Source organism: Lutra lutra, chromosome 12, assembly GCF_902655055.1.
Source record: "Lutra lutra chromosome 12, mLutLut1.2, whole genome shotgun sequence".
In the NCBI taxonomy this organism is placed as follows: Eukaryota; Metazoa; Chordata; class Mammalia; order Carnivora; family Mustelidae; genus Lutra; species Lutra lutra.
The window spans coordinates 24830048-24854872 of record NC_062289.1 but is presented as its reverse complement, the minus strand read 5'-3'; the positions used below and the strand labels follow the sequence as shown (position 1 = coordinate 24854872).

At 49.7% G+C, this 24825-nt stretch overlaps 1 protein-coding gene across 2 annotated transcripts in view; it reads right to left on the bottom strand.

Moving 5' to 3' along the window:
* The window catches only part of MYO5B (myosin VB), a 348888-nt gene that overhangs the window by 76446 nt on the left and 247617 nt on the right, over positions 1–24825 (bottom strand). For both annotated transcript variants that reach the window (XM_047696392.1, XM_047696393.1), the window contains exons 15-17: positions 14219–14374; positions 13265–13362; positions 6642–6728 (exon numbers count right to left, since the gene is read on the bottom strand). In XM_047696392.1, the coding sequence (XP_047552348.1) occupies positions 6642–6728; positions 13265–13362; positions 14219–14374 (341 nt within the window). The remainder of the gene's footprint in view (positions 1–6641; positions 6729–13264; positions 13363–14218; positions 14375–24825) is intronic.

Genomic DNA, 24825 nt, shown 5'->3' with positions numbered 1-24825 from the left:
AAAACCGGGATAACACAAAAAGCCACTTATCATAGGCTTCCACTGGTTTGAAATGTCCAGAGTAGACAAATTTATAGAAAGAGAAAGTCCGTGGTTGGCAGGGCTAGGAGGGGGAAAGAGGCAGTGACCACTAACAGGAACAGGGTTTCCCTCCGGGGTAATCAAACACTCTGTAATTGGTAGTCATGGTTGCACGATGCTGGGAACATAATGAAAACCACTCTAGGATTGCCTACTTTAAAAGGATATTTTTATCGTACATAAGTTATATCTCACTTTTTAAAAGTCAGTGTGATGAACAAATGAGATTTGGGGAGGGCCTTTGTAAGGCAGTACATGAAACCTGGGACTCATTATTTCAGCACCGATCCCGCGGAGGGGTTCCCAGTGCAAACGCGGCAGGGTGTGTGCCCACCATTCACATCACTGCTGATTAGCCTCTACTTGCCTTCCCTGCTGTCCCCACGTACGTCCTGGGAAACAGAGCCTCAGAGTCAGAGGTGGCCCCGGTCTGAAGGTCGCTAAGCTTTGCTGCTGAAGGAGGGAAACCTAATTCTTCCCCACTGGCTCGGACCTGGAACCGAGTTACAAAGTGAAGAGCAGAAATCCTCCGTGTTGGCACTGCGCAGAGATAGCCACGGGGCTGCAGCTGACCCACGGCCCACAGTCTCCTCCGATGGAGAGTTGCAAGGCAGGGCGCGTGTGCAGGCCAGCTGCCTGGTGGCTGTGATGAGCAGCCCCGCCGAGGACCCTGGGGCAGACTCCGGCCCTCAGGAGAGCGCGTGGCCCTCGGGCACAAGAGCCACAATGAAGGGCTGTGAGATCACGGGCAAGAACGATTTCGCACCAAAGTAAGCTCTGCGTTACTGGCTTGGTGGGGTTTTTAATCGCAAGGCAAGTGACGATGGGTCTTTAGTCCTGACTAAATGGGCAGGTGGACTGAGCAACTTCTCCAGACTCCACCCTCCTTCTACAGTCGTGTTTTGTGCATGAGGCGGCCGAGGGATGGAAGCTGGCAAGTGATAAGTCTTTTCGGACGGTGCTGCTGAGTTTTTCTGAGGTAAAGAGGAGAGCATGGAAGATTTAGGCATTTAGTTTTTACATATAAACCTTGCATACTCAAGTCATCCTCCCACAACATGTGTGTTGTGGTTAAATGGAGTTTGCTTCACAAATCCTCTGGGACACAAAGCTGCGTTGAATACACCCCCCTGGCCTCCACCCCCCACGGGAGACCAAGCATCGCACAGGCACAGAACACGGGGCAGGGGTACAGCCGGGAGCCAGGTGATGGTGACAGTCACAGTGGCCCAGCAGCTCTTCCCAGACACCGCATTCAGCACGGTGCTTTCTGTGTGTGCTAACAGCCATATTTCTTAGCCACTGCAGCGCATTTCAAATGGAATGATACATTTTCATATTTAATCAGACTCACAGAGAGCCACAATTCTTAGGCAGATAAAAATAGACAAGCATAGAGCCTGAGGGTGGGACGAGGGGTCTCCAGAGAGCTGCTGCTCGCCCGCCAATGTGTGTGTGTCCTCCTGGGCTGGCCGTGCTTGGGGGGCACTGGGCACGTGTTCGCTTCAGAATGGGGCGAGGTGTCCTGCACGTAGGGCATCAGAGGCTGGATGCAGAAACTTGGCCTGAAATCTTGGCTGCAAAGGGCTGGCCTCTGCATGGGCTCCCGGGGAAGCGGCCTCCAGACATTTCATCGTGAGTCCCTGGGATCCCGAGCCATGCATTCTTCCTCTTTGCCATCTTCTTCCCTGGAAAGAGTTGGCATGTGCCCTTTGGCCACTTAAGTTGGAGAAATGTAGAAAAATGTTCTGAGTTGTAGTCCCTCTTCCTCAAAGAAGCCACTCGAGTTTCGTTGGGCAATAGCTCTGCAAAATCATGTTACTTAACAAGCTAAATCAAGTGAAATCACGTTGCTATCCGGAGTCCTAGCACCATGGAGGCGAATTCTTTCTGAGATGAGCCCTTAGCCTGCTCAAGCCCCTCGGGGCTCCCAAAGGTCTCCCAAAGTTAGGCTAACAAAATGGGTGCTCGGCTCTACATTCTGAGGTTACACTTTTGTTAGCTTCAAAAGCTAACACCTTGATGGGTACAACAGTAGCTGTACCACCTTGTCTGGTTTATCCCCAGATATAGCAGACACCCCAGCCTCCGGGACCAAGCAGTAAGGGAGAGGTTCAAGCGGTGAGCTCCCTCCAAATGCTTACCGTGACTGGCAGGTGCGGACGGGCAATGTGTGGAGTCACAAGATCATGGGCTAGGTAGTTCTGCTCCCAGCCCTCTCCCCACTGCTCAGCTTTCAAAGAAAGGCCACCCTGGGTGCCGTGGCTCTGGGAGAGGGGATTCGCATCAAAATGAAACAATATGGAGGATTCAGCTCTACCGCAACACCAACAAAAGTGCCGTAAAACTGTGACGCCTCTTTCTGAAAGAGAACACTTCAAATGGCCATTTGGGGAGGGAATCCTCCCTCTGAGGCCTTGGCAAAATCTGCTAAGACAGCAGAGGTAAGGCAGCACTCTGGACCCAAGCCCGAACATGTAAATCACAGCATTAGGTAACATTTTCTGTGGAGCAGAAAATACCAGGATTTTTTCCCTTCCCTCCCTACACTCACCACAATACTTGCAATTATGAAAACAAAAGGTACAGATGCCCTAGTGATTAGGTGCTAGAAAGAGGGGTGAATCGATCAGGGCGGCAGAAGGACACCCATCGGCTGCCCCACAGGATGTGAGTCTGCGGGTGCGTCGGCATTGCCGGTGGTGACGGAGTCAGGTGGAACGCACGGCAGGAAAGGCTGTTTCCCACGTAGGTCTAAGGACTGGAGGCAGTGTGCTCTCTGGGCAGCCAAGGCAGAGGAGGTCTGCATGAGGACACAAGCCAGTCTGGCCCGCTAAGACTGGGAGATGGAACAGGAAGGACGAATGAGGACTGACTGGCAGAGAAGGTCTCTTCCTGGATCGTTGGGCAGGAGACATTATCGTCCCTTCTGTGCCTGCATGTGGAGCTGCTTCCGGGCTGGTGGAATCCTCCCACTGCCTCCCCGTCCACCCAAAGCCTCCTCCCCCGCTTCGAGGCCCATCTCAAACCTCACCTCCTCCAGGAAGCCACATTTCCTTCCAGACTTGGCCTAATTCTATGCTGCTCTGTTATAGGTTTTCATCCCTTCTCCTGGATTGTGAACTCCTGATAGGCTGAGGTCATGACTTAGATCCTTGATTCCCTCCCGGCCATCGGCACAGAGCCAGAAGCTCCACGGGGGAGGAGTGGAGCAGGTGGCCGGGTTAACAGGAGAGGAGACATGGAGGCAAGAATACTTTCTCATTCTATAGCAGCTCAGGGAACACCATGGGAGTGAAATCCTGTCCCTCTTCCTCTTCCACTTCCTCTGACAGAGGATTCTGTACCGTAGCAGTAAACTGGCAGGAACGTGGGTGGGACGTGCGGTCACTGATTTCACAGCGAGGCTGCAAGCAAGTTGGGTGGGTGAGTCCGAGGTGACAGAGAGGCTCAGGGACCTTTCCTAGAAGCAGAGTCTAGAGCTCATCGCATCAGACCCAGGCTCCTGGCTTTTGCTTGATGGTCTCCAAGACAAGAGGTTCACACCCTCTGCAAAGCACTTGTCTATCAAACAACTCATTGTGTTAAAAGTTCTCGGTAAACAGGTGGCTCCTTACATCCCGGGATGGAGCCTCAGGGTCTCAGCTGCCCTAGAATAGCTCATTTTCCCATGCTTCCCTCCTTTCCTCTCCCCTGGCGTGGCATGGTCCCAAAGTTCATGCCTCCTGCCTGCCAAGCTCCCCAGCAGCATCAGTTAGAGCGAGAGACAGAGAGGAGCACCTGGGCTCCTCCGCTCACCTGGAGTCTCTGTGCTTCGTGGCACAGCTGTGGCTGCGAGGACCCATGATCCCCGAGGTTCTTGCGCAAGGACCCTCAACAGCTGAACGTGGGGCATCTTAGTAATTCTTAGACCAACCTTTTCAATTCCTTGGGAACTCTAGAAAGCACTTTTGTGGTGACCAGACACAACAGGTTTTCACAAAAATAAAGCTAAACATTTCTGGTAAAGGCCGGTTTTACCCCGTAATTGTATCCATAAGGATGCAGTTTCTTGCTTGTATCTAAGTGAGTGATAAACACATTACTGAATGTTTAAGTGCCTAGCACAGAGTGGGGGACTTTAGAAGCCTTACTTCACTATGACCACCTGTGATGGAAGTACTCAGTGATAAGGGAACCCAGGCTTGGAGATGGACTCGTTTGAGGTCGCCCAGCCAAGGAGGTTGGAGCTCTCTGCACAAGCCACGCCAGACTCCAAAGGCCAAGGGTTCAACCACAAGCTCCTCCGGTTCTGTCCCAGGCCTCGCACCGTTGGGCAGTCTGCGCCTCCATGTACCGGCCAGAGCCAGCAGGGTGCAGTCTTACTCTAAGCCTCAGGTCTGGGCCCAGTTCTGGGAGCAGGCAGAAAAGCCTACCCTTGCTCTTCACCCCCCTGATCCCCGTGTGGATGGCGCCTCTCACCAACGCGAGCAGTCGGGTGCTTGACAACAAGCACACAGCTGGGCAGAGGAAGGGGGGTTCTAAGTCCTCACACCACCACAGCGACCTTGAGCAGTTCACTTCCTCCCGTGGGCCTCATCAGCAAAAGCGTGTTTCACACCATGACGCACCCATGTCTATATATAAAGCTGAAGGGAGGTCACACTCCAATACCCTTTCTACCGCAAATTGCCATCTTCTAATTTTCCATCCTGGGTCATTTCACTAAATAAACAAGATGCCGGTCATGACCCATTATGGTGATTTCCTGACCTACTGACGGCTGCAAAGCGGTCCTGAGAACCAGCGGACTGAAGATGGTAGACTAAAGACCCTTTTCGCGGGAGGCCAACAGATAAGGGAGCCGGAGCAGGAGTAGAGCCTGGCTGCCTGGGGAGCACGCTTTATAAAGCAGTGGCCAGGCAGCTCCCTAAGGCCCTTGCCACACTTGTAAGTTGTATGAACCACATCTGATCTGAGCGCTGTGTCTGGAGCAGCCATGGAGGGTTGATCCGATTGGCTAGACTACAGTACCTCGAACTCAAGACAGACCTGCTGCGCCCATGGCCTGAGCCTGTCCCCTCAGTCAAAACACTGGTGCTGGGCCCCGCAGGGCAAACAAAGAGAAGGCAGGCAGAGCCCTCACCCGGGAAGGGCAAGCAGGGCTCACCTCCTTCATGGAGCCGTCAGCTATCTGTGTTCAGCCCAAGGGTGGGAAAAGGAGATGGAGCCCAGGACACTCCCTGCCTTTCTTCTAAGCAGGGAGAGACGTGGTTCAAAGCAAACTGAAGAGTCTTCCTCTGGGGCCAGAGCGTACTGTTGGGAATGATGCTCCAACCTGGTGGGTTTTGAAAAGCTGCCTGGAGGTTCCAGATCAGTGGTAGTTCTTGTACTCTCCGGGTCAAATGCAAACTCCTAATTCCATCACTAAGTCCCTTCCCAGGTTGAGCATTTGGGAGCTGTTGACAGTTACGTTGTTTCGCGGTCACTACCTGCTGCTAGGAAGGCACTCCTCCACTGCAGTGGCCAAGCTCCCGCTGGAGATGGCAGGGAGGCTGGAGGGAGGCCTGGCCCCCTCGTCCGCCTCCCCGCTTCCGGCTCCCTCCACCTCCTGACACACACAGGACTTCCAAGGACAGGGGCTGCTACTCTGGCTCTGCTCAGCTTAGCTCCAGCTCACGGCAGAAGATGCCTAGTCTGTGAGATGCTGGTACGCGGTATGACCTCACGAGAGCTCGCGGGTCGCCATCCATACCTCCCTCTTACCGCAAGCAAGCCTCTAGAAAGGATCCAGGACTGACATGGCTTCAACAGGCTCTAGGTGGCTCGAGGACCGCAATGCAAGTTAGATCTTGATAGTGGTTTTTAAATTCAAGACTATATATTCCATCATGGATTTGATTCTATTTTAAAAGGTCTAGGGGTCCATTAACAAACGGACAGATAAAAAGCTGTCTACGTGTACAATGGAATAGTATTCAACCTCAGAAAGGAAGGAAATTCTGAGCCATGCTACACGGGGGAGCCTTAAGGACACCAGACTAAGTGAAAGAAACTGGTCCCCACCACTGTAGGATTCCACACAGACGAAGGCTGCAGCGTCGTCAAAAACAGAGACCAAGTAGAATGATGGCTGCCAGCCATTGGAGGGGGAAGGAAACAGGGATTTAGTGTTTAATGGGTGCAGAGTTTCAGTCTTGCAAGATGAAAAGAGTTCTGGAGCATACTTACCACCAAACTGTACACTTCAAAATGGTTCTGACAGGGAATAGGTGTATTTAAAAAAAAAAAAAAAAAAAAAAAAAGTAAATGGCACAAGGTGGGAGTAAAGGAGAAATCCCCTTTGCAGCTCTAGCTGGCTCCTCGCCCAGACCAGTGCCAATCTGAAATGGGAAAAGCTTCCCCAGAGGATGCCACCGTGGACTCCCAGGCTTCTCAGGCCAAAAGGATGTTCTCCCCTCTGTCAGCATCCTGCGTGGGCCCTCACGCAGGATGGGTCTCTGGCTGACAGCATGTAAACAGGTTCCCTGGGGAGCCAGGCTCCGGTTGCCCCAGGAAAGCATGGCTGGCGGGCGCGTTACCTGGATGGGTAGCCGGCTGCGCTGATTCGGATGGTCTCCAGCACCCCACATGCCCGGAGCTGCTGCACCGCTCTCTTTGGGTCAAAGCTGCAAACACAGAAAGACAAGCTGTGAGTGGACGTGCTGGCACAGAAATGGAACTGGAGAGGGACAGACGACTTCTTCCTGCACCGAGACAAAGACCATCATGCACCTTGAGCACAAGGTCGGGGGCCAAGCACTGACTAAAAGGCAATGACTGGCAGGCGCGTGAGCCGTATGAGCACCCCGGTCCTGTGCGCATTCATGTTCTCACCTGGGATACGTCATCGTCTTTGTGGCATGACTGAATTGTCTAGCTTCCAAGCCCCATCTGTGCCTCCTCCCCAGGGTCTTCCCTAATTATCTGCACCCATGGGGGTATCTGTGCTCAAAGGCCAAATCATACACACTTGCCACCATGCTGCTGGCTGCCACCAGCAGCATGTGGCTCAGGAGTCAGAGGGGCGCTTTTCAGGCCCACAGAGCTGGGTTTGAACCAGGACATGGTCACTTACTGGCTGCGTGGGTCACCTGGGGAAGGCAATGCCACCTCCTCAGGCCTTAGTACCCTCATCTATAAAATAGGGGTAATCGTAGGACCCCTTTAGGGTTAGTGCCAAGACGAAACCTAGTGGCCCGGGAGAGCAGCTAGCCCAGCAGCGAGGATATCAGCACACGTGCAGGGTCAGCTGCTGTCACAACAGCTGCCCGTTAAGTCTCCGAGACCGATCATCTGGTCTTCAGGGACACAAGCCACATCTTTAGCACCTCATGTCCCCTCAACTGCTTAGCCCTGAAAACCCAGCATGTCCACCAACATGTACGTCAGGTAGCGCACCGTACAGTCAGCAGTCAGATAGGTCTGGGCTGAGTCCCCGCCCCAGGAGAGAAGTGTACAGAAGCGCACAAAGCCATAGGTGAGAACCACGGTACCAGGGCAGTGAGAAGCCAGAGGGAGAGCAGCCAGGGAGGCTACGGCAATCAGGGGTGGGGGGCTTCCTGGGGAAAGAATTCAGCTGAACTAGAGTTAATCTCCGTACTTTGCTAAGACCACTGCCCCACTCAGAGAAAGGGTGGGAAGTAAGTGTTCCCTTTCTTTCTGGCTGCTCCTGAGCTCCGTTCCAGCCCAGGGCCATGCGTCTTGTGCTCCTTCTGCTCTGGGAAGTGGGCGGCAAGCGGGGCTGAGGCTCAGATCCTGGGAATTCTGGGATCCTGTTCGCTGGTTGGAGCACACACCTCAGGCAGCCTGTGGACCCCATGGAGAGAGATGGGCAGCTTTATCTCCAGGACACCAGGGGGCACCCATGCCTGCCGCCTCCCTAACAACCCTAGGAGTCTTCCCAGCAGCCGGGCCCCTCAGGATTCTGCAGAATGGGTCAGGGTTGGAACCTGCCGTGCTCGGATCGCAGCTCTCCACGGGAGACTTATCCTGCCCTCCCACCTCTCTGCAGGAGCTGATCGGCTCCTAATGCCAGCTGCCCTCCTACACCAAGGACCCAGCAGTCTCTCGAGGCAGATGCACTGGGCCAGCAGGCACCTTCTAGGTGACTGGAGACCACAAGCTGACCTTGAGTCGGGACTCTTCTGTGTTCCAGGTCAGTCCTGGGGCTCAGTGTCCCCGGAGACACCCACACCCTCCTCCAGGCCTATGACCCCTTGGCCTTCTCCTGCTGCCCCCAAACCTGCCCAAGTCCTGCTACTTTGGATACCCAACTCCTCCAGGAAATCCTCCTGATTACTCTGGTCCCAAGGCGCCCACAGCTCTCGAGTAAGGGACAACTGAGCACTCAAGTCTGCACAGTCCTGAGCAAACTAGTTACTTTAGGGGAGTTCATTTCATGTTTTCAGATAGGCAGAAAACTCCTCAGCAGAAGGTCTTACAGGATGGAAGAAAACAAAAGGAGCATACGTGGGGAGCCTCCATGGTCCCCTCTGCACCAGTTCTGAGGCGTCACCAGGACGCAGCACTGCTCTGGGATCCCAGAAAAACTGTTAACGCATGTGCAGTGGTACTTAGGAGCCTGAGAACACAGGGCATAAAGGATGCTTGTGACCTGGAGTGACCTGAGGCAGCCTTCAGGATACAGGCTCGGCTGCTCTTTTTTTTTTTTTTTTTTTTTTTTTTTAAAGATTTTATTTATTTATTTGACAGAGAGAGATCACAAGTAGATGGAGAGGCAGGCAGAGAGAGAGAGAGAGGGAAGCAGGCTCCCCGCCGAGTAGAGAGCCCGATGCGGGACTCGATCCCAGGAACCTGAGATCATGACCTGAGCCGAAGGCAGCAGCTTAACCCACTGAACCACCCAGGCGCCCCTCGGCTGCTCTTGTCTTGAAGGCAGCCAGCTGGGCCCCGAGTTCAGAACGCACGGTGGATGTGCTCAAGCTTTGGGGAGGGTTTTCCGTGGGCTGCCGACCTCTCCCCTGAGGCTCTCTGCACCTGTGCTCTCCAGGTCTGATTCAATCTGCTGTGTGTGTGCGGGGATGGGCAGCGTGCTTGGCAAGGCTCTGTGACCCCCCGTCCTTCGTGGGCTGCAGGCCCACCTGCGGTCCTCCCCACTCCTCTGCTCACACGCGTGCTTTCCTCCTGAGTTGGCCACATTCTCTTCCACACGGGATGGGGGAAGAGAGCAAGGGCAAAGCAGAAAACTCAGTATGGCCGCTAACAGCTTACACCACTGTGGGCAACACATCCTCTCTCTGGAGCTCCCTTTCCTCATTCATTCAACAGAGGCTAAGAGTATCTGCCCAACCAGAATTCACCGGTTGGTCATAAGGACTAAGTGGTCGCAAAGAAGAATGCTATTAGGAAGAAGCAAGCAGACGCTCCGCCGAGAAGCTCTTGCCACCCCCTTCCCTGTTCACAGCCCCCAGGGGACGTGTAAAGCCAGCCAGCCTCCTGTATTTTATTTTATTTTTTTTTTAATTTTTTTATTTTTTTCAGCATAACAGTATTCATTATTTTTGCACCACACCCAGTGCTCCATGCAATCCGTGCCCTCTACAATACCCACCACCTGGTGCCCCCAACCTCCCACCTCCCACCCCCCACCCCTTCAAAATTCTCAGATCGTTTTTCAGAGTCCATAGTCTCTCATGGTTCACCTCCCCTTCCAATTTCCCTCAACTCCCTTCTCCTCTCCATCTCCCCTTGTCCTCCATGCTATTTGTTATGCTCCACAAATAAGTGAAACCATATGATAATTGACTCTCTCTGCTTGACTTATTTCACTCAGCATAATCTCTTCCAGTCCCGTCCATGTTGCTACAAAACTTGGGGATTCATCCTTTCTTTCTTTCTTTCTTTCTTTTTTTTTTTACAGCTTTATAAACATATATTTTTATCCCCAGGGGTACAGGTCTGCGAATCGCCAGGTTTACACACTTCACAACACTCACCATAGCACATACCCTCCCCGATATCCATAACCCCACCCCAGCCTCCTGTATTTTAATCTTATCTCTTCAACGGTAAAGAAAGCTGTCACCAGCGTGTCTCCATCAGCCTCCCCATGTGTGTTACCAGGCGAGGCGGAGTGGAAAACCAGCTCCTCCTCACTAATAAATTTTGGAGGATCACAGTGAGGACCAGCAACACTTAATTCTGGACTGAAAAGTCGCCAAAGATCTACAGGGTCCGACTGCTGAAACACAGGGGTGCACTTTCTCCTCCAGTCACTGTGCAGACTCAGCAGAGCCCGGAGCCGAGAACCCAGCCCCCTCAGCAGCCCCACGCCACCTCCCTGATTTTCGCACATGCTGCCAGCTCCCACCCCTCTTCAGCACCCCTCTGCGGCGTGCTGCAGTCACATGTGAGGACCCCGTGACTCTCAGGGTTGTCCGCGTCTGAGCTCAGGGATCTGTCCAGTTCCTCCAACTAGCGAACCCAGGCAGGTCACACTCCCCCAGGCCACCTCCTCCCCAGACGCTTAAGCACCCCTCACCCCAGCAGGCTTCTCTGCTCCTACAGCACTCCCACGCACCCATGGACGGTCCCTTCTATGCTGCTGTCCGTGACTAATGACCGGCAACACCTTAAGGATGAGGGACATTTCTGTCATTCCACTTGTCCTCACCCAGTGTCCAGTGAACAGTGGGTATGATGGATGTTTTGGGAATAAAGGAAGAAGCAGAGGGAAAGACTTTTCTATAAGGGATGCTATCAAAGCATGTAGTGCAGGACAGCAGTCCTCCACTGGGGGTGCAATTGTGTCCTCCAAGAAACATGTGGCAATCACAGAGCACTTCCAGTTGTCACAGTGATGGGGATGCTACCAGCACACTACAGTGGACAGAACAGCCCCCACAGTAGCATATTACCTGGCCCACAATGTCAAGGATGTGAAGGTCGCGAAAACAGTTGTAGGGGATCAAGGGGAAGCATACAGAACTTTCCTTCTGGAATAATTATATACATACATATACATTTTTATAATAAAATATTTTAAATAATGTTATATATTTTACACATCAAAATTGTTATGCCTCTCACAAATAATCTACACCATCTCCTTGGTTTCTTTCATCAGGATGACCTGCTTTAGCTACAGTTAGCAGATGAAGAAATGAGGCCAGTGGTACAGGGCTAGCTCGTAGAACAGCCCAACAACTGGGAGTAGAGCCCAAGCTAGAATCCAGGTGCTCTCACCTCGTTCACTATCCTCTCTACTTTATTACAGAGATTTTGGTCCTGAAGGCAAAGGAAGGTCTTGGAAACGAGGGCCATTAGGACTAGACAGGCATTCTGAAAGCCTCCAGCATCTCTTTTCATCTGGGAGGGGAGCTCCGGGAGAGAATCCGGCAGGTGGCAGGCACCAGGCTCTGAGGAACGAACTGCTTGAATTGCAGTTGGCACCCAGCCCTTGACTCTCCTCTCCAGGGCCCCGGCACACCACCCCTGCCCTTCACACATAATCCAAGTCTTTCACGCACGCTGCCCTTCTAATAGCCTCTCTTCTTCTAGAATCAGCTGGTAAACAGATGTCACACAGGGGGAATTCCTAACCACTTCTTGGAAACTGGGAGGAAAGGAAAAGAGTCAACAATCAGCAGGCTTCAAAGAAGGCTGACTCGGGGTGTTGTCTTCCTGACCTTTTCCAGCACGAGGCCCACCTGAGTGCGGGTCAAGCTTTATCAAATAAGAGAAACAGCCGAAAGGGAGTTCAGATATTCACTCTGACAGAGTTGCCAAAAGAATTTATTTCCCAGAAAGACGTTATGCTAGGACCAGAAAAGGAAGTCAGAATGCTGGGAATAAAGGGCTTTAAAAATTTAGAAATATATCTCCTCTGACCAGAAGATAGAGCCTGTGTGCTGGCTCAGGGCGGTTGGAATATGGGGCTACAGAGGTAAGTAACAGACTGTTCTAAAAACTTAGGGCAGTATTCCAGGCAAGTAACAGAGTCTCAAACAAGGTGACAGAGGAAGAGAAAAGGGAGACCAAAATAACACCTTTCCAAGCAGACTCCATGGGACATTGACAATGACTCGTCATTGGGGAGTAAGGACGAGGGAAGAATCAAGGCTTATGCCATCTAATATGGTAGCCATCAGCCAACTACAAGTATGTGAATATAATTAGAATGACAATTCAGTTCCCCAGTCATAGCAGTCACATTCCAAAGCCCACGATTGCCACATGTGACTTATGGCTACCATGCTGGACAATGCAGGTTATAGAACAGTCCCATCCAACACAGAAAGTTCAATTGGATAGCACAGGTTCAGAGCGACTCTCAGGCATGGTCAGTAACGAGCTATCAGGAAGTGGTTATGCCATTTACTACATAAGAGACCAAAGACAGAGGAACCATTTTCGAGGGGGTGGGGAGGGACAGACAAGGAGTCTGATTACGGATATTGCCGAATGTGACTCAGCCAGTGAAACTGCTGGAGGCATTCAGAAACTCTGGTCTGGAATCTGGCAGAAACTGGAGATGAACAAAGACACTGAAAAGTCACTGCCATACAGACTTGGGTGGGGTCAACCACGTGGGCATGGACAGAGTTGGAAGATGATATCCAAGACAGGGGTAGAAGCAGAATTAGACTAGAGGAGTGGGGTAGGGGAAGGTGAGTGGGTATGAATAAACCCGGAAGCTCAATGGTAGAGGGGATGCGAGAAACAGGACCATCTTCATGTCTCCTTACTCAACACGTCATCTGAGGTCAAGTGTCCCCAGTGGAAGATGTCTTCTCTGACCACTCCAGCTATCCTGCCACCTCTGAATTGAGACCCAGGTACACCTGCATTTCATGACACACTTTTATGTGGTTCTCTGATTCAGGTGTGCACACTCCTCAACACCACTGTAAACCCCGCAGGACGAGAGAACTGTACCCTCTCATCCTCTTGAATCCTTCTAGACAGCAGACAGGCGGAACCTGGTAAATGTCTGTTGGCCTGTATTCAGCAAGTAAACCACCTGTGAGGTGTGAAATCAACTATTCGTCCTGTTGCAGACTCCCCTCTCCCACCCCACACACACCTCAAGGCTGTCCTGAGTCTCTTCCACCTGAACTTGTAAGGAAACATGAAGAGACCGGGCTTGATCAGCCTGACCCCGGCAGAGAGGCAGCTGGCCAACGCCCATGGCAGCACTTACTGGAAGGGGAGCTTCTCATCATTCGGCTTGATGCAGCGCACGTAGTGTGGTGTCGTGGCATTCAGGGTCTCCATGAGCAGATGCAGGGAGGTGCGGAACTGGAGAGACAAGAGCCAGCACCTGGTTATTTTTCTCTAACATGCTGCAGATGTGTAATTAACCAAGAAACTCCTGCAGACTGGTGGGTTGCTGATACGGTTATCGTCGTTATGGATCCAGAAGGACCGGACAAAACACAGAGACCCGGGGTCAGATTCCACCTGACCCTCCTGCCTGCCTTGCTGTAGGTCCAGAATTAAGGCCCTCCCATGTCCTGCCATTAGGGCTATTCAAACTCAATTCGGGGAGCCCAGCGGCTAACATGTCTGACTTAGCACGGTAGATCAAATGAAATAAAAGGGGGGGTGGTCAGTGCTGAGAAATAGGACAGAAGTCATCACAATGACTGGACGCTGATTATTGGTAAACCAGAGGCCCAGGAGCCCCAATATCCAGTGCCTGGGCATCCTGGAAGTTAGAACAGTAATATGAAATGTCCAGAAGAGGCAAGTCCAGTACAATGGAAAGGTTAGTGGCTTGGTAGGGCTCAACAGGCACTCCCTTCTCTTGGGAGAGACACTGGACATAGACTCCCACAAAGACCCACAGAAGGGGCCTCAGTTTTCTAAGTCCCCAGGCTTCTTTAACTCAACCTGCAGATTCTAGGACCCTCTTGTCTCTTCTACCAGGTGCCTATGATCCTACTAGGGTAACTAAATGCACTGGGGTGATACTCATCCCCTTTCTCTTTCTGGTCAGTTCTCTCTAGAGTGTCCTCCTTCAAAGAGCACATATGGGCTGAGCTGGGGGCTGAGGCTGCTCTGGCCCCCTCTGACCCTGAAGCCGGCCTTCATCTACAGAGAAGCTGGCCTGGCCACACACATCCTGACCCACAGTGTCCCTCCAGAGGCTGACCTGGTGGCCCACGGTTTTCTTGTGCTCCTTGTTGGATGCTTTCAGGGGGGGTCTGGCGGAGCGAATGTTGATCTTTGAAGACGAGCCCTTCCCAGATGTAGTAGCAGCAGGAATGGAGTCCTTGTCATCATGAAACAAGTCAGCCACTAGTGGAAACTAGAAACAAACACAGGAAGAACACTGAACTCAAGATCTCTTGGACGTTCCAAATAGCTTTCTGGTCCATACCCAAGACAGCTAAAAACAAACATCCATACACAGACTTGCGCACCAAAGTCCATAACCACATTATACACAGCAGCCACAAAGCGGGAATAACACAAGTATCAATCAGCGGGTAAATGGACAGATACGGCCGGCCCGTACCGTGGAATACTGCTCAGTGACCTAGGAATGAAGTACCCAATGCCCCATGGCAGGGATGGGATGAACCCTGGAGATATATCAAGTGAAAGAAGCCAGACACAGAAGACCATGTTGTGCATGATTCCATTTACATGAAATGTCCAGGGAACAGAAAGGAGTTCAGTGGGAGCCAGGGGCTGGGGGAAAAGAAAGTGGAATGACCGCTAACAAGTACAAAGTCTCTTTTCGGAGTTATGCATGTTTTCTAGAATTTAGAATTTCTCCTCTCTGGTCATTCCAAGGGGCCCATCTCTCAAGGCCCAGCCCTGCCTCCTCCATGGACTTTCCCTGGTCTTCCCCTGTCTTCATCATGCATTCAGGTACCAGCCAAGGTCTGCGCTGGGCCCTGAGCCCCATGCTTGCTGAGCCTACATATGGCCTCCTTGCCTCCCCCTTGATGGAGTAGGAGGAAGGCCTGGGAAAGAATTAAAGGAGACCGTCCACGTAAGCATGTAGTAGTGTGCCCAGCATATCACAGACACTTAAATATTGCCCAGTTCTATTATCTTTTCTGGGGGGATATACATGAAAAATCTGTCCACACAGTAGAAGTTTTGAGCTACAGAGGAGACTCAGAATCATAGAACTTTAGAGCTGAAATATAAAGCATAAAGATCACCTCTTCAAGGGGCAGGTGAGGAAAGAGGAGCTCAGGGAGAAGGGACCCTCCAGAATTCTGTTTCTATCTCCATTCCTCCCAGCACTGGCAACGGTGCCAGTATCAGCTCACCAGGGGCTGCTGACTAGTGACTGAGCCAGGGCCTGAACCCCAGCCTCCAATGTCCAGGTCAAAGCCTGTTTTAATAGACAATGGTCTTCTGGTCATTTATACCAGCAGTATCAAGAAACTGGAAATGCACAGGGTTTAAGATACGCTCTCTGATGCATCTGTTTATACCACCCATCAGCTCGTCATACGGGTTACAAAGCAGTTAAACTACTCTGTATGTGCACACACAGACACGGAGTCAACACGTGCTCTGGAAAGTTCCATTCGCACTCTGCACTTTTCTTTGATCACAAACACACCAGTCATCAGAAGCTCCTGACTTCCATTTTTAAATTTTTAAAAATTTTTAATAAACATATAATGTATTATTAGCCCCAGGGGTACAGGTCTGTGAATCGCCGGATTTACACACTTCACAGCACTCACCATAGCACATACCCTCCCCAATGTCCATAACCCCACCACTCTCTCCCTATGCCCCTCCCCACTACCCCCCTCGGTTTGTTTTGTGACATTAAGAGTCTCTTATGGTTTGTCTCCCTCCCGATCCCATCTGGTTTCATTTATTCTTTTCCTACCCCCCAAACCCCTCATGTTGCATCTCCACTTCCTCATATCAGGGAGATCATATGATAGCTGTCTTTCTCTGATTGACTTATTTTGTTAAGCATAATACCCTCTAGTTCCATCCACGTCATCACAAATGGCAAGATTTCATTTCTTTTGATGGCTGCATAGTATTCCATTGTATATATATATCACATCTTCTTTATCCACTCATCTACTGATGGACATCTAGGTTCTTTCCATAGTTTGGCTATTGTAGACATTGCTGCTATAAACCTTCGGATGCATGTGCCCCTTCGAATCACTACGTTTGTATCTTTAGGGTAAATACCCAGTAGTGCAATTGCTGGATCATAGGGTAGCTCTATTTTCAACTTTTTGAGGAACCTCCATGCTGTTTTCCAGAGTGGTTGTACCAGCTTGCATTCCCACCAACAGTGTAGGAGGGTTCCCCTTTCTCCGCATCCTCGCCAGCATCTGTCATTTCCCGACTTGTTAATTTTAGCCATTCTGACTGGTGTGAGGTAGTAGCTCATTGTGGTTTTGATTTGTATTTTCCTGATGCTGAGTGATGTGGAGCACTTTTTCATGTGTCTGTTGGCCATCTGGATGTCTTCTTTGCAGAAATGTCTGTTCATGTGCTCTGACCATTTCTTGATCGGATTATTTGTTCTTTGGGTGTTGAGTTTAAGCTCTTTATAGATTTTGGATACTAGCCCTTTATCTGATATGTCATTTGCAAATATCTTCTCCCATTCTGTCAGTTGTCTTTTGGTTAACCACTTCCTTTGCTATGCAAAAGCTTTCGGTCTTGATAAAGTCCCAATAGTTCATGTTTGCCCTTGCTTCCCTTGCCTTTGGCGATGTTCCCAGGAAGAAGTTGCTGTGGCTGAGTTCAAAGAGGTTGCTGCCTGTGTTCCCCTCAAGGATTTTGATGGACTCCTTTCTCACATTGAGGTCCTTCATCCATTTTGAGTCTACTTTCATGTGTGGTGTAAGGAAATAGTCCAATTTCATTTTTCTGTATGTGGCTGTCCAATTTTCCCAACACTTTTTTTTTTTTTTTTTTTTACTGTAGCGATCTACATGTAAATAAAGGTGGTGGTTCTTCAACCCCACGGTCTGGGTTTGAAGTTCAGTCTAAAAGCACTGACTAATGACCGTAAGGCCAAGGATCACCTTGGATAAGCGGCTCAAGCCCACCCTCACTGCTGGCTCCTCAGGGCTGACATCGGCTGGTGACATCAGGAAAGCACTAGGAAAAGCTACCATATTCCTGAGTAAGACACGCCCCAAAAATCCCTGTTGGAGGCCCTGGTCATCAGCCTGTGGCTTGGGAGGTCACCCAATGAGATTAAAGACGTCTCCTAGAGGCAAGTGCCAACAGGTGACAATTCGGTTCCTATTTCAGCATTTTGGAAACAGATCAACAACTTCCGTCCACATATGGTATTTCAAAATCATAAATATTGTCCTTCTCCAGGGGGAAGTAATGTGGCTGTCAGAGGAATAAAGACGACTCAGAGAGGATTTTAAAAATCCGTGGCTAAAATGGGCATGTGCAAACACCATAAAAATGATACATTTATTAACTCATCATTTCCACGTGCTTTCAAAGAACAGGAAGTAAATATTAGGTCCCTGAATGTCAAGCAACTAGATGGACTGGGTCGCTCATTCACTCAACAACACTTAACTGACCGCCACACTTCCCACAGAGAAATACTGTGCTCGGAGCTGGGGACACAAATATGAGCAAAAACAAAGCCTCTTAGGTATCATGGGGTTTATGATCTAGCACAGAAGGTGAAATCTCATCAATTAACCCCATAATGAAAAGCTTAATGACAAAAGATAATTTCCTCAAGGAAATAAACAGATGCACATGACTGAATCAGGACCCTGGGGTAGAAATCAGGAAAGGCTTCTCTTAGGAAGGGATGTTTGAGCTGGTGGGTCATTGGAAGGGGGGCGGTTAGGAAAGCATGTTAGCAAGTATCTGCACATTCAGGGAGCTAACTTGAAGGCACTACAGCTTTGGTACACACCCTGAGGGGGAAGCATGAAAGCCCAGCTTGTGCAAAATCCTCTTTATCGTAAAGGCAATGTGAAGCCATTAAGGGTGTTTTCGGTGTGCCTGTGAGTGCAGGGCGGGCGGGGGGCGGTTTAAGTAAGAGCAGCTAACATTTATGGGGCACTTAGAATGTACCAAGCATAAAATTCATTCAGTTCTCCCAATGACCACTTGGTAGGCCATCCCCTTTTACAGATGGGGAAACAGAGGCTCAGATCCCTGGATCACAGAGCTGGTCAGCAGCAAAGCGAAGATTTGCACCCAGATAGCCTGGCCCCGCAGCCCATTAAACGGAGGGTCACAGAAGGGAGCAACGACCAGGGATCTTTCGGGGGAAGATCGCGCCGGGTGCAGCACGACTGAGCGAAGTCCACTGCACAGGAAGCTCTGGGGTAGAGCAGTATAGAGAAGAGCCCGCAACCTAGCAGGTCTCTGGGAGATACGGTGCTATGAGGCCTGCACTGAGTGAGGGTCATGAGACATTTTAGATTCAACTCAACTCTGCCAGTGAATTAGCTGTGTGGCCCATGGCAAGCCTCCTAACCTTACTAGATTTAAAATTTCTCATCTGTAAAAATGAGGGAATTGAATAAGAGGATTCCTTTAAGTATGACCTTATTTTCTGCATTTTCTCCTATCTGTAATCTCTCCCTGTTCGTAGATGCCCTCCCTTCAACACGCAGCTAGGTTCAAGTTCCTTCCATGTGGGACCACCTCCTGGTCCAGCCGGATCTCCCTGTGCCACGTCGCCCCGACTCCCCACTCCAGCCATCTCAGGCAAGGCGTCCGCGGACACCACCCAGGGTCATCCCTTCCCAACCCCTCCCCGACACAACATGCCATGTTCTGCCCCCACACTGCCTAAACCCGCCCTGAGAGTGCCTTCTGGGGACCCTATTTGCCGGATTCAGTGGCTGCAAGTGGTCCAGCTTCACTCGCTGTCCAACTTGTGGTTGCTGAAGGAGCCTAGTCCCTCCTCAGAGGCCCTCCTCCCTGACTGGGCAGCTCTGCTTCCCTCCCTCCCACAGCTCTTTGCCGGCCACTCCCACGGGCCCATCTTCCTGCCCATTTCCCTGTAGTGCTACTGTTTCCCAGGACAGCATCTTCGCCATGTTTGCTAACCCTTGTTCCCTGCACCATCTCCTTCACACCTGTGGCTTCAACCATCCCCTTCAAGCCTGTCCCTCTAGTCTTGCTGTTCTTCCATAACCAATGATCTGCTCCGTGCCTTCCTCCCTGTGTGAGTTCCACTAGACTCTCCAAATCTGACATGCCCTACACAGCCCTCACCTCCCAACTGCCCAAATTTGTATTAGAGAGACTGCCAACACCCTACTTCTTATCCCCATATCCCCAGGTTCTGTCCGCAGTCAAGTTCCCGCAGTCCTGAATCATCAGAATGCTGCTGCCCCAGCTCAGGCCTTCCTGAGCTCTCCCAGACCACTGCACATGCTTAGAACCTGAGGGCCCAGCTCCAGACACACCTTCGTCCCAATGCAGCCTACGCGCCAGGCAGAGTCTTCTCCAAATACAAACTTATCCAGCCACCCCTTGTGTAAAGAAAGACTCGTGGATCCTCCCGGTGTGGGGCAAAAAAGCCACCATCACAAATAGTGAGTGAGAACATGGGAGCGGCGGAAACAGGAGTGAGTGGGAGGCGGGAGAGATGGCCCGGGCTTAGGAGGGATGGGGGACTGATGGCAGAGGTGCACCCGAGAAGGGTCAAGTGCCCAGACTGCTGCTGAGAAACTCCCCCAGGGCAAGAACCAGAGGCTCAAGGCAGGTTCGCATTTCAAAGACAGTGATTCATCCAGTCTGTGGTGTCTAAACACAATGCTGACTAAATTGTAATTCACTTAGTTTCTAAAATGGATTTCTAAGACATCTGAGTCAAGGGTAGAAGTTACCACATGCATGATGATACTGTTTAGGGAGTCTAATTTACAGAAATCATTAGTAGTGGCTTTTTCTTTGAAAAATCTATTAACTTCTAAGGTCAAAAGAATGTATTAAAACCACACACGGAACTTTGAAATCAGGTTCAACAGTCAGACGACTTTAAAATGGAAGGCCCCTTCTCTTGCTTCCATCAGACACTCCTCCCTGGGCCCCACGCTAATGTGGGAAAGAACACGACCAAGGTGTAGTCTGGAGAACTTGCGTTTTATCTTAGAAGTGAGGTTTTAATTCTAGGTCTCGGCTATTGAGACGGTGTTTGGAAATGGCAAGATATCTGGGGTGGAGAGGGAGAGGACTTGGTTGAGACCTCAACTCGAAGAAAAGCAGTAAAAAGAACAGTCAGGAAATACTGATGACTGTACCGCCCTACCCCCCATCCAGCCACTGGGACATGGCGCCTGGGCTAGACAGGGACCTCCTGGTCTCGGCAGGGTCCCAACCATAAACCAACCTCAAGTCTCAAGAAAACGTAGTCATGCCCAGCTCCCGCTGGACTAACAATTCCTGCAGAAAAATGAGTATTCGAGAATGTTTTTTTCCTTTCACTAACTCCAGTTACGCTTCTAAGGCACTGGGAAGTCTGTCTATGAGCTGAGTGACCAGAAACGCAACGACCCCAGCTCGTCTGGGGGCAGCAGCCCTGGAAAGCAGCATCCATGGGGCCTTTCTGAGAATCTGTCCTCTCCAACCATGAAGACACTCAGACAATACCTCCAGACTAACCAAGCCCTTGCCTGACATCGCTGGTCACTTACTTCCAAGTGTCCAGCAATAATGGCTTTGGTGGCTCTGCTAGTCAGGGCTAGGGCTAAATTTTTAAAAGGCTGAGGCAAATCTATTTGAAGAGGGATTAAGACAAGTATGAAAACGCTTTGTGAAGACCATGCGACAGTTGAAGAGAAATGTCCATTACAGCTGTATACATAGCTGTTACCTTGGAAATCATGCCTGTTCATTTCTGTAGGAACATAAGACACCTTTCCTGTAAAACAGACGCATGAAAGCAAAATAAAGATGTGCTCAAAAAAACCATTTGATTGGAATCTCTTGGCCAGAATCTTATCCATGAAACCTGGCTGCACACCTACTAAAAAATACACTTTCTTTTTGGGGTGGTTTTCACACAAGCACTGCTGCCCTTTGGGGAAAAAACTCCAATTTTTAGTTACAAAATATTTTGTTTAAAGGGGTTTTAAATGGGCTTTGGAGGAAAAGTCTCAGCACTTCTTTTTTTGTTTCAAATGGGCTTTGGAGGAAAAGTCTCAGCACTTCTTTTTTTGTTGTTAAAGACAAAATTGGACCTTCCCATACTGGAAAGGGGATGATACGGTTTTACCGACTAAAGAGTTCTCTCTTCCCTAGTGACTTCTAAATACAATCGGAAGCTTTTTAACTACCAGTTTCAACTCATCTTAAACAGGAAGCACTTCGAATGCCCTTGAAAGTGTTATGCTGTGTGTCAATAGTATCTTCAAGTGGTTCTATGAAAAATAGGTTTAAAAATACTTTTTAAATTGAAGTAGGATGAACGGCGGCATGTTAGTTTCAGGTGTGCACAATGAGGATTCCACAATTCTACACGTTACTCAGTGTTCGACATGCTAAGTGTCTCCCCGATCCTTTACTTCTTCCCTCCCCGTGCCCACCCACTAAAGAGAGGGGATATCTGCAAGTGATGGGGAACTCAACATAAAAAATAATCGATTTAAAAAATTTAGAGATTCAGAGAGCCTGAACAGACAAGTTCCCAAAGACGACGCACAGATGGTAAATGGACACATGAAAAGATGCTCAGTATCACCTCTCATCAGGGAACTGCAAATCAGAACCACAATGAAGTATCACCTTCCGTGAGAATGGCTAAAATAAAAAGCCCAAGAAATAACAAGGGCTGGGGAGGACGAGGACCCGACGGAAGGGAGCCCTCGCGTGCTGTTGTAGGGAATGCAAACTGGTGCAGCCACTGTGGAAAACAGTACGGAGGTTCCTCAACAAATTAAAGTTACCACAAGATGTAGTCATTCCGCTGCCAAGTATCTACTCATAGAAAATGAAAACATGAATTCGGGAAAAAAATACTTTTTAAAAAAGCAGATGTATTTGCTCAAAATGGAATGTGTCTGTAACCTTAAGAAACTTAGGGGTGTGGAAACAGACACATGCACAGTGTCGTTCACTGAGGAGCTGAGGTCAAACCAAAGTCATAGAAAGGAGACCCAGAGGACACGTCCCCGGGCCTTGTCTGAGGTACACCATTGCCAACTGTTGGACCTCAGGGATTGCCACGGCCCAGAGTAGGTGGCCTTGGACCAATATGGTCTCGTTGACCTCTGTACCATATCGGTCTCGAGCTCCCGTCTGCTGGGATGAGTGAGGAGCAGGTCTCAGGACTGCCGGCCTGGGAAACAGCACCCGGGACGGCCCTGGCTGCCCAAGGCTTACAGACAAACCCATTGGTGTGGCTCTGGCACAGGAAATCTTAAATATGTGCTCCTTTGGGGATTTTTTTTTTTAAACAAAATACTGGCTTTTTTTATAATAAACACCGGGAGGGAGAAACCTCCACTTCTAGTACCTAAAACAAATCAGTCTGTTAAGGACTTAAAGTCGTGTTTTAAAGAGGCATTTCCCAAGTCTCTATTTATAGCTCTCCAGTAGCTGAGAAAGCAATTAGCCACATTATAACCTCTTAGGCGGTATAACTGGCTTTACTAATTACATTCTCATTAACACTGTTTTATTTCACTGCTTTTGGTGGGAGGGCTTTAAACATCCCTCTGGCTGGTAGGCTACACGGGAGTCTTCCATCCCATCCTGCTTAATTATTCATAATGATTTCTTAATTTCTTATCAGGGGTGCCACACAAAAGAAAAAAAGCTAATAGGTGTCCCATAAAATAAAAATGCTCTAAGTAAAACTATGGATTTACATATGGGATTTGAGATTTATCTATGCTCAGAGAGATGGAAAGTAACACAAGAAATGGGGCACTAACTCCATGCCATAGGGCCTTACATCTCTCTAGGTCTTTATTTTACACGCTCTAACACAGAGTTGGAAACATAAACCTCATAAGACTTCTATAAAAACAAAGTTTTAGAGATGACAGGGTCTCAGGGAACAAAACTTCAAAAACTCCACCATGACAGGTGTGGCCAGACATGTCCACCTGCCCAGAGAATTTAAAGCACAGGGAGAACCACTTTTTGATGCGTAGCTGCAGTCTGGGTCGGGCCCATTTGCAGGTTTATAGGGACCTAATTTCCATCTTTGCTTTCTGCTTTCTGGGATGTCTGCAGTGGGCGCAGGGCACAGACCCCCCGCTAGGGTCTGATAGACCTGGAAGCCCCTCCCGGCTAACCTTGAATGCTATGAGGTGCTGCGAGGGGGCTGAAGGTTGGCATCAAGGTTACCGGTTCTTTAGAAAGATTAGTTGGTAAAGGGGAAAGTTAGAGTGTGGCAGGTGGGTAGGGAAGGAGCGTTATCTTTTTTTTTTTTTTTTAAAGATTTATTTATTTGACAGAGAGAAATCACAAGTAGGCAGAGAGGCAGGCAGAGAGAGAGGAGGAAGCAGGCTCCCTGCTGAGCAGAAAGCCCGATGTGGGGCTTGAACCCAGGACCTGGGATCATGACCTGAGCCGAAGGCAGCGGCTTAACCCACTGAGCCACCCAGGCGCCCCGGATCATTATCTTTTAAGAGTAGATCCCAGACCTACCTTATACTCCTTATTTGGGAATATCTACAGACTTTTGATGTGCATACTCTTTGAACCATCTGCCTCACTTCTTAAAAATTTACCTGACTGGTGTAATTGCACAAAGATGTATGCAAAGGGCATTCATTGCGGCATTATTTCAATGAGCAAAATATCAAATGTTTAAAAAAGAAAAGAGATACATGGTCATGTGGGAAGACAGCAAAGGTGTAAGTGCAAAATCAGAACTGTGTATAATGTGATTCATTTCAGCTATACCAGTGTGTGTACATATGTAGAATGGCGCCTGATGAAAAGGTGGGCCAAGGAATAGCAGAGAATGCTTTCAAGCTATTTAATTGTTGAATGTAGGTTGCATTTCTAATAAAAACCCAGTCTCCCCAACCTAAAATGACAGCCCCTGTACAGAAAAGAAGTAACACAGCAAGCTTGAGACGATTACCCTTGGAAAGGCCTGCTTGTCAGGCTGACCCCAGGCTGGGGTCTGGGAACTTGGATTTACTCTGGTAAGAATGGGTCACTGGGTCTGAATGGTTTATGGAAATAATTTGGTTTATGTTGAACACCTGCTTCCTTCTGGGAGTCTGGAATTTTGGGACATGCTAGGTAAAGGGTACCTGTGTAACTGACTCTCAGTAAAAGGTCTGAGCCTCAGCTCAGACAAGCTGCCCTGGCTGATATGTCACATGACCACACACCATGGCGGGAATGACGTCCGTGGGCACTGCGCCACTGAGCAAGGCCTCCTGCGAGCACGGGCCTGGTTTCCCCTGGACTTTACCCCACACACTGCTCCGTTTGCTCACTGCTCCGTATCCTTTTGGTCTAAGTCATCACAGCCTCAAGTATAACTATCTGCTGAGTTCTGGAAATCGTCTTCGTAAATAATTGAATTTGGGGGTGGCCACGGGAACTCTCAACTAATTTTTTTTTTTTTATACCACCTTCTCGACCTTCATGGCATTACCAAAATCCGTAATTAAACTACCTTTCTCACTGGACTGTAAGAACCATGAGGTGAACTCTATGAATTCGTTACCACTACGTTACACATAAATACCCACTAAAGGGGGGAAAATGCCAGTTATTAAAAAAAGATGATATGCTGGAGAGATGCTTCTTTTACTTTTCAAGATCCCTGAGAGACACTCAAAA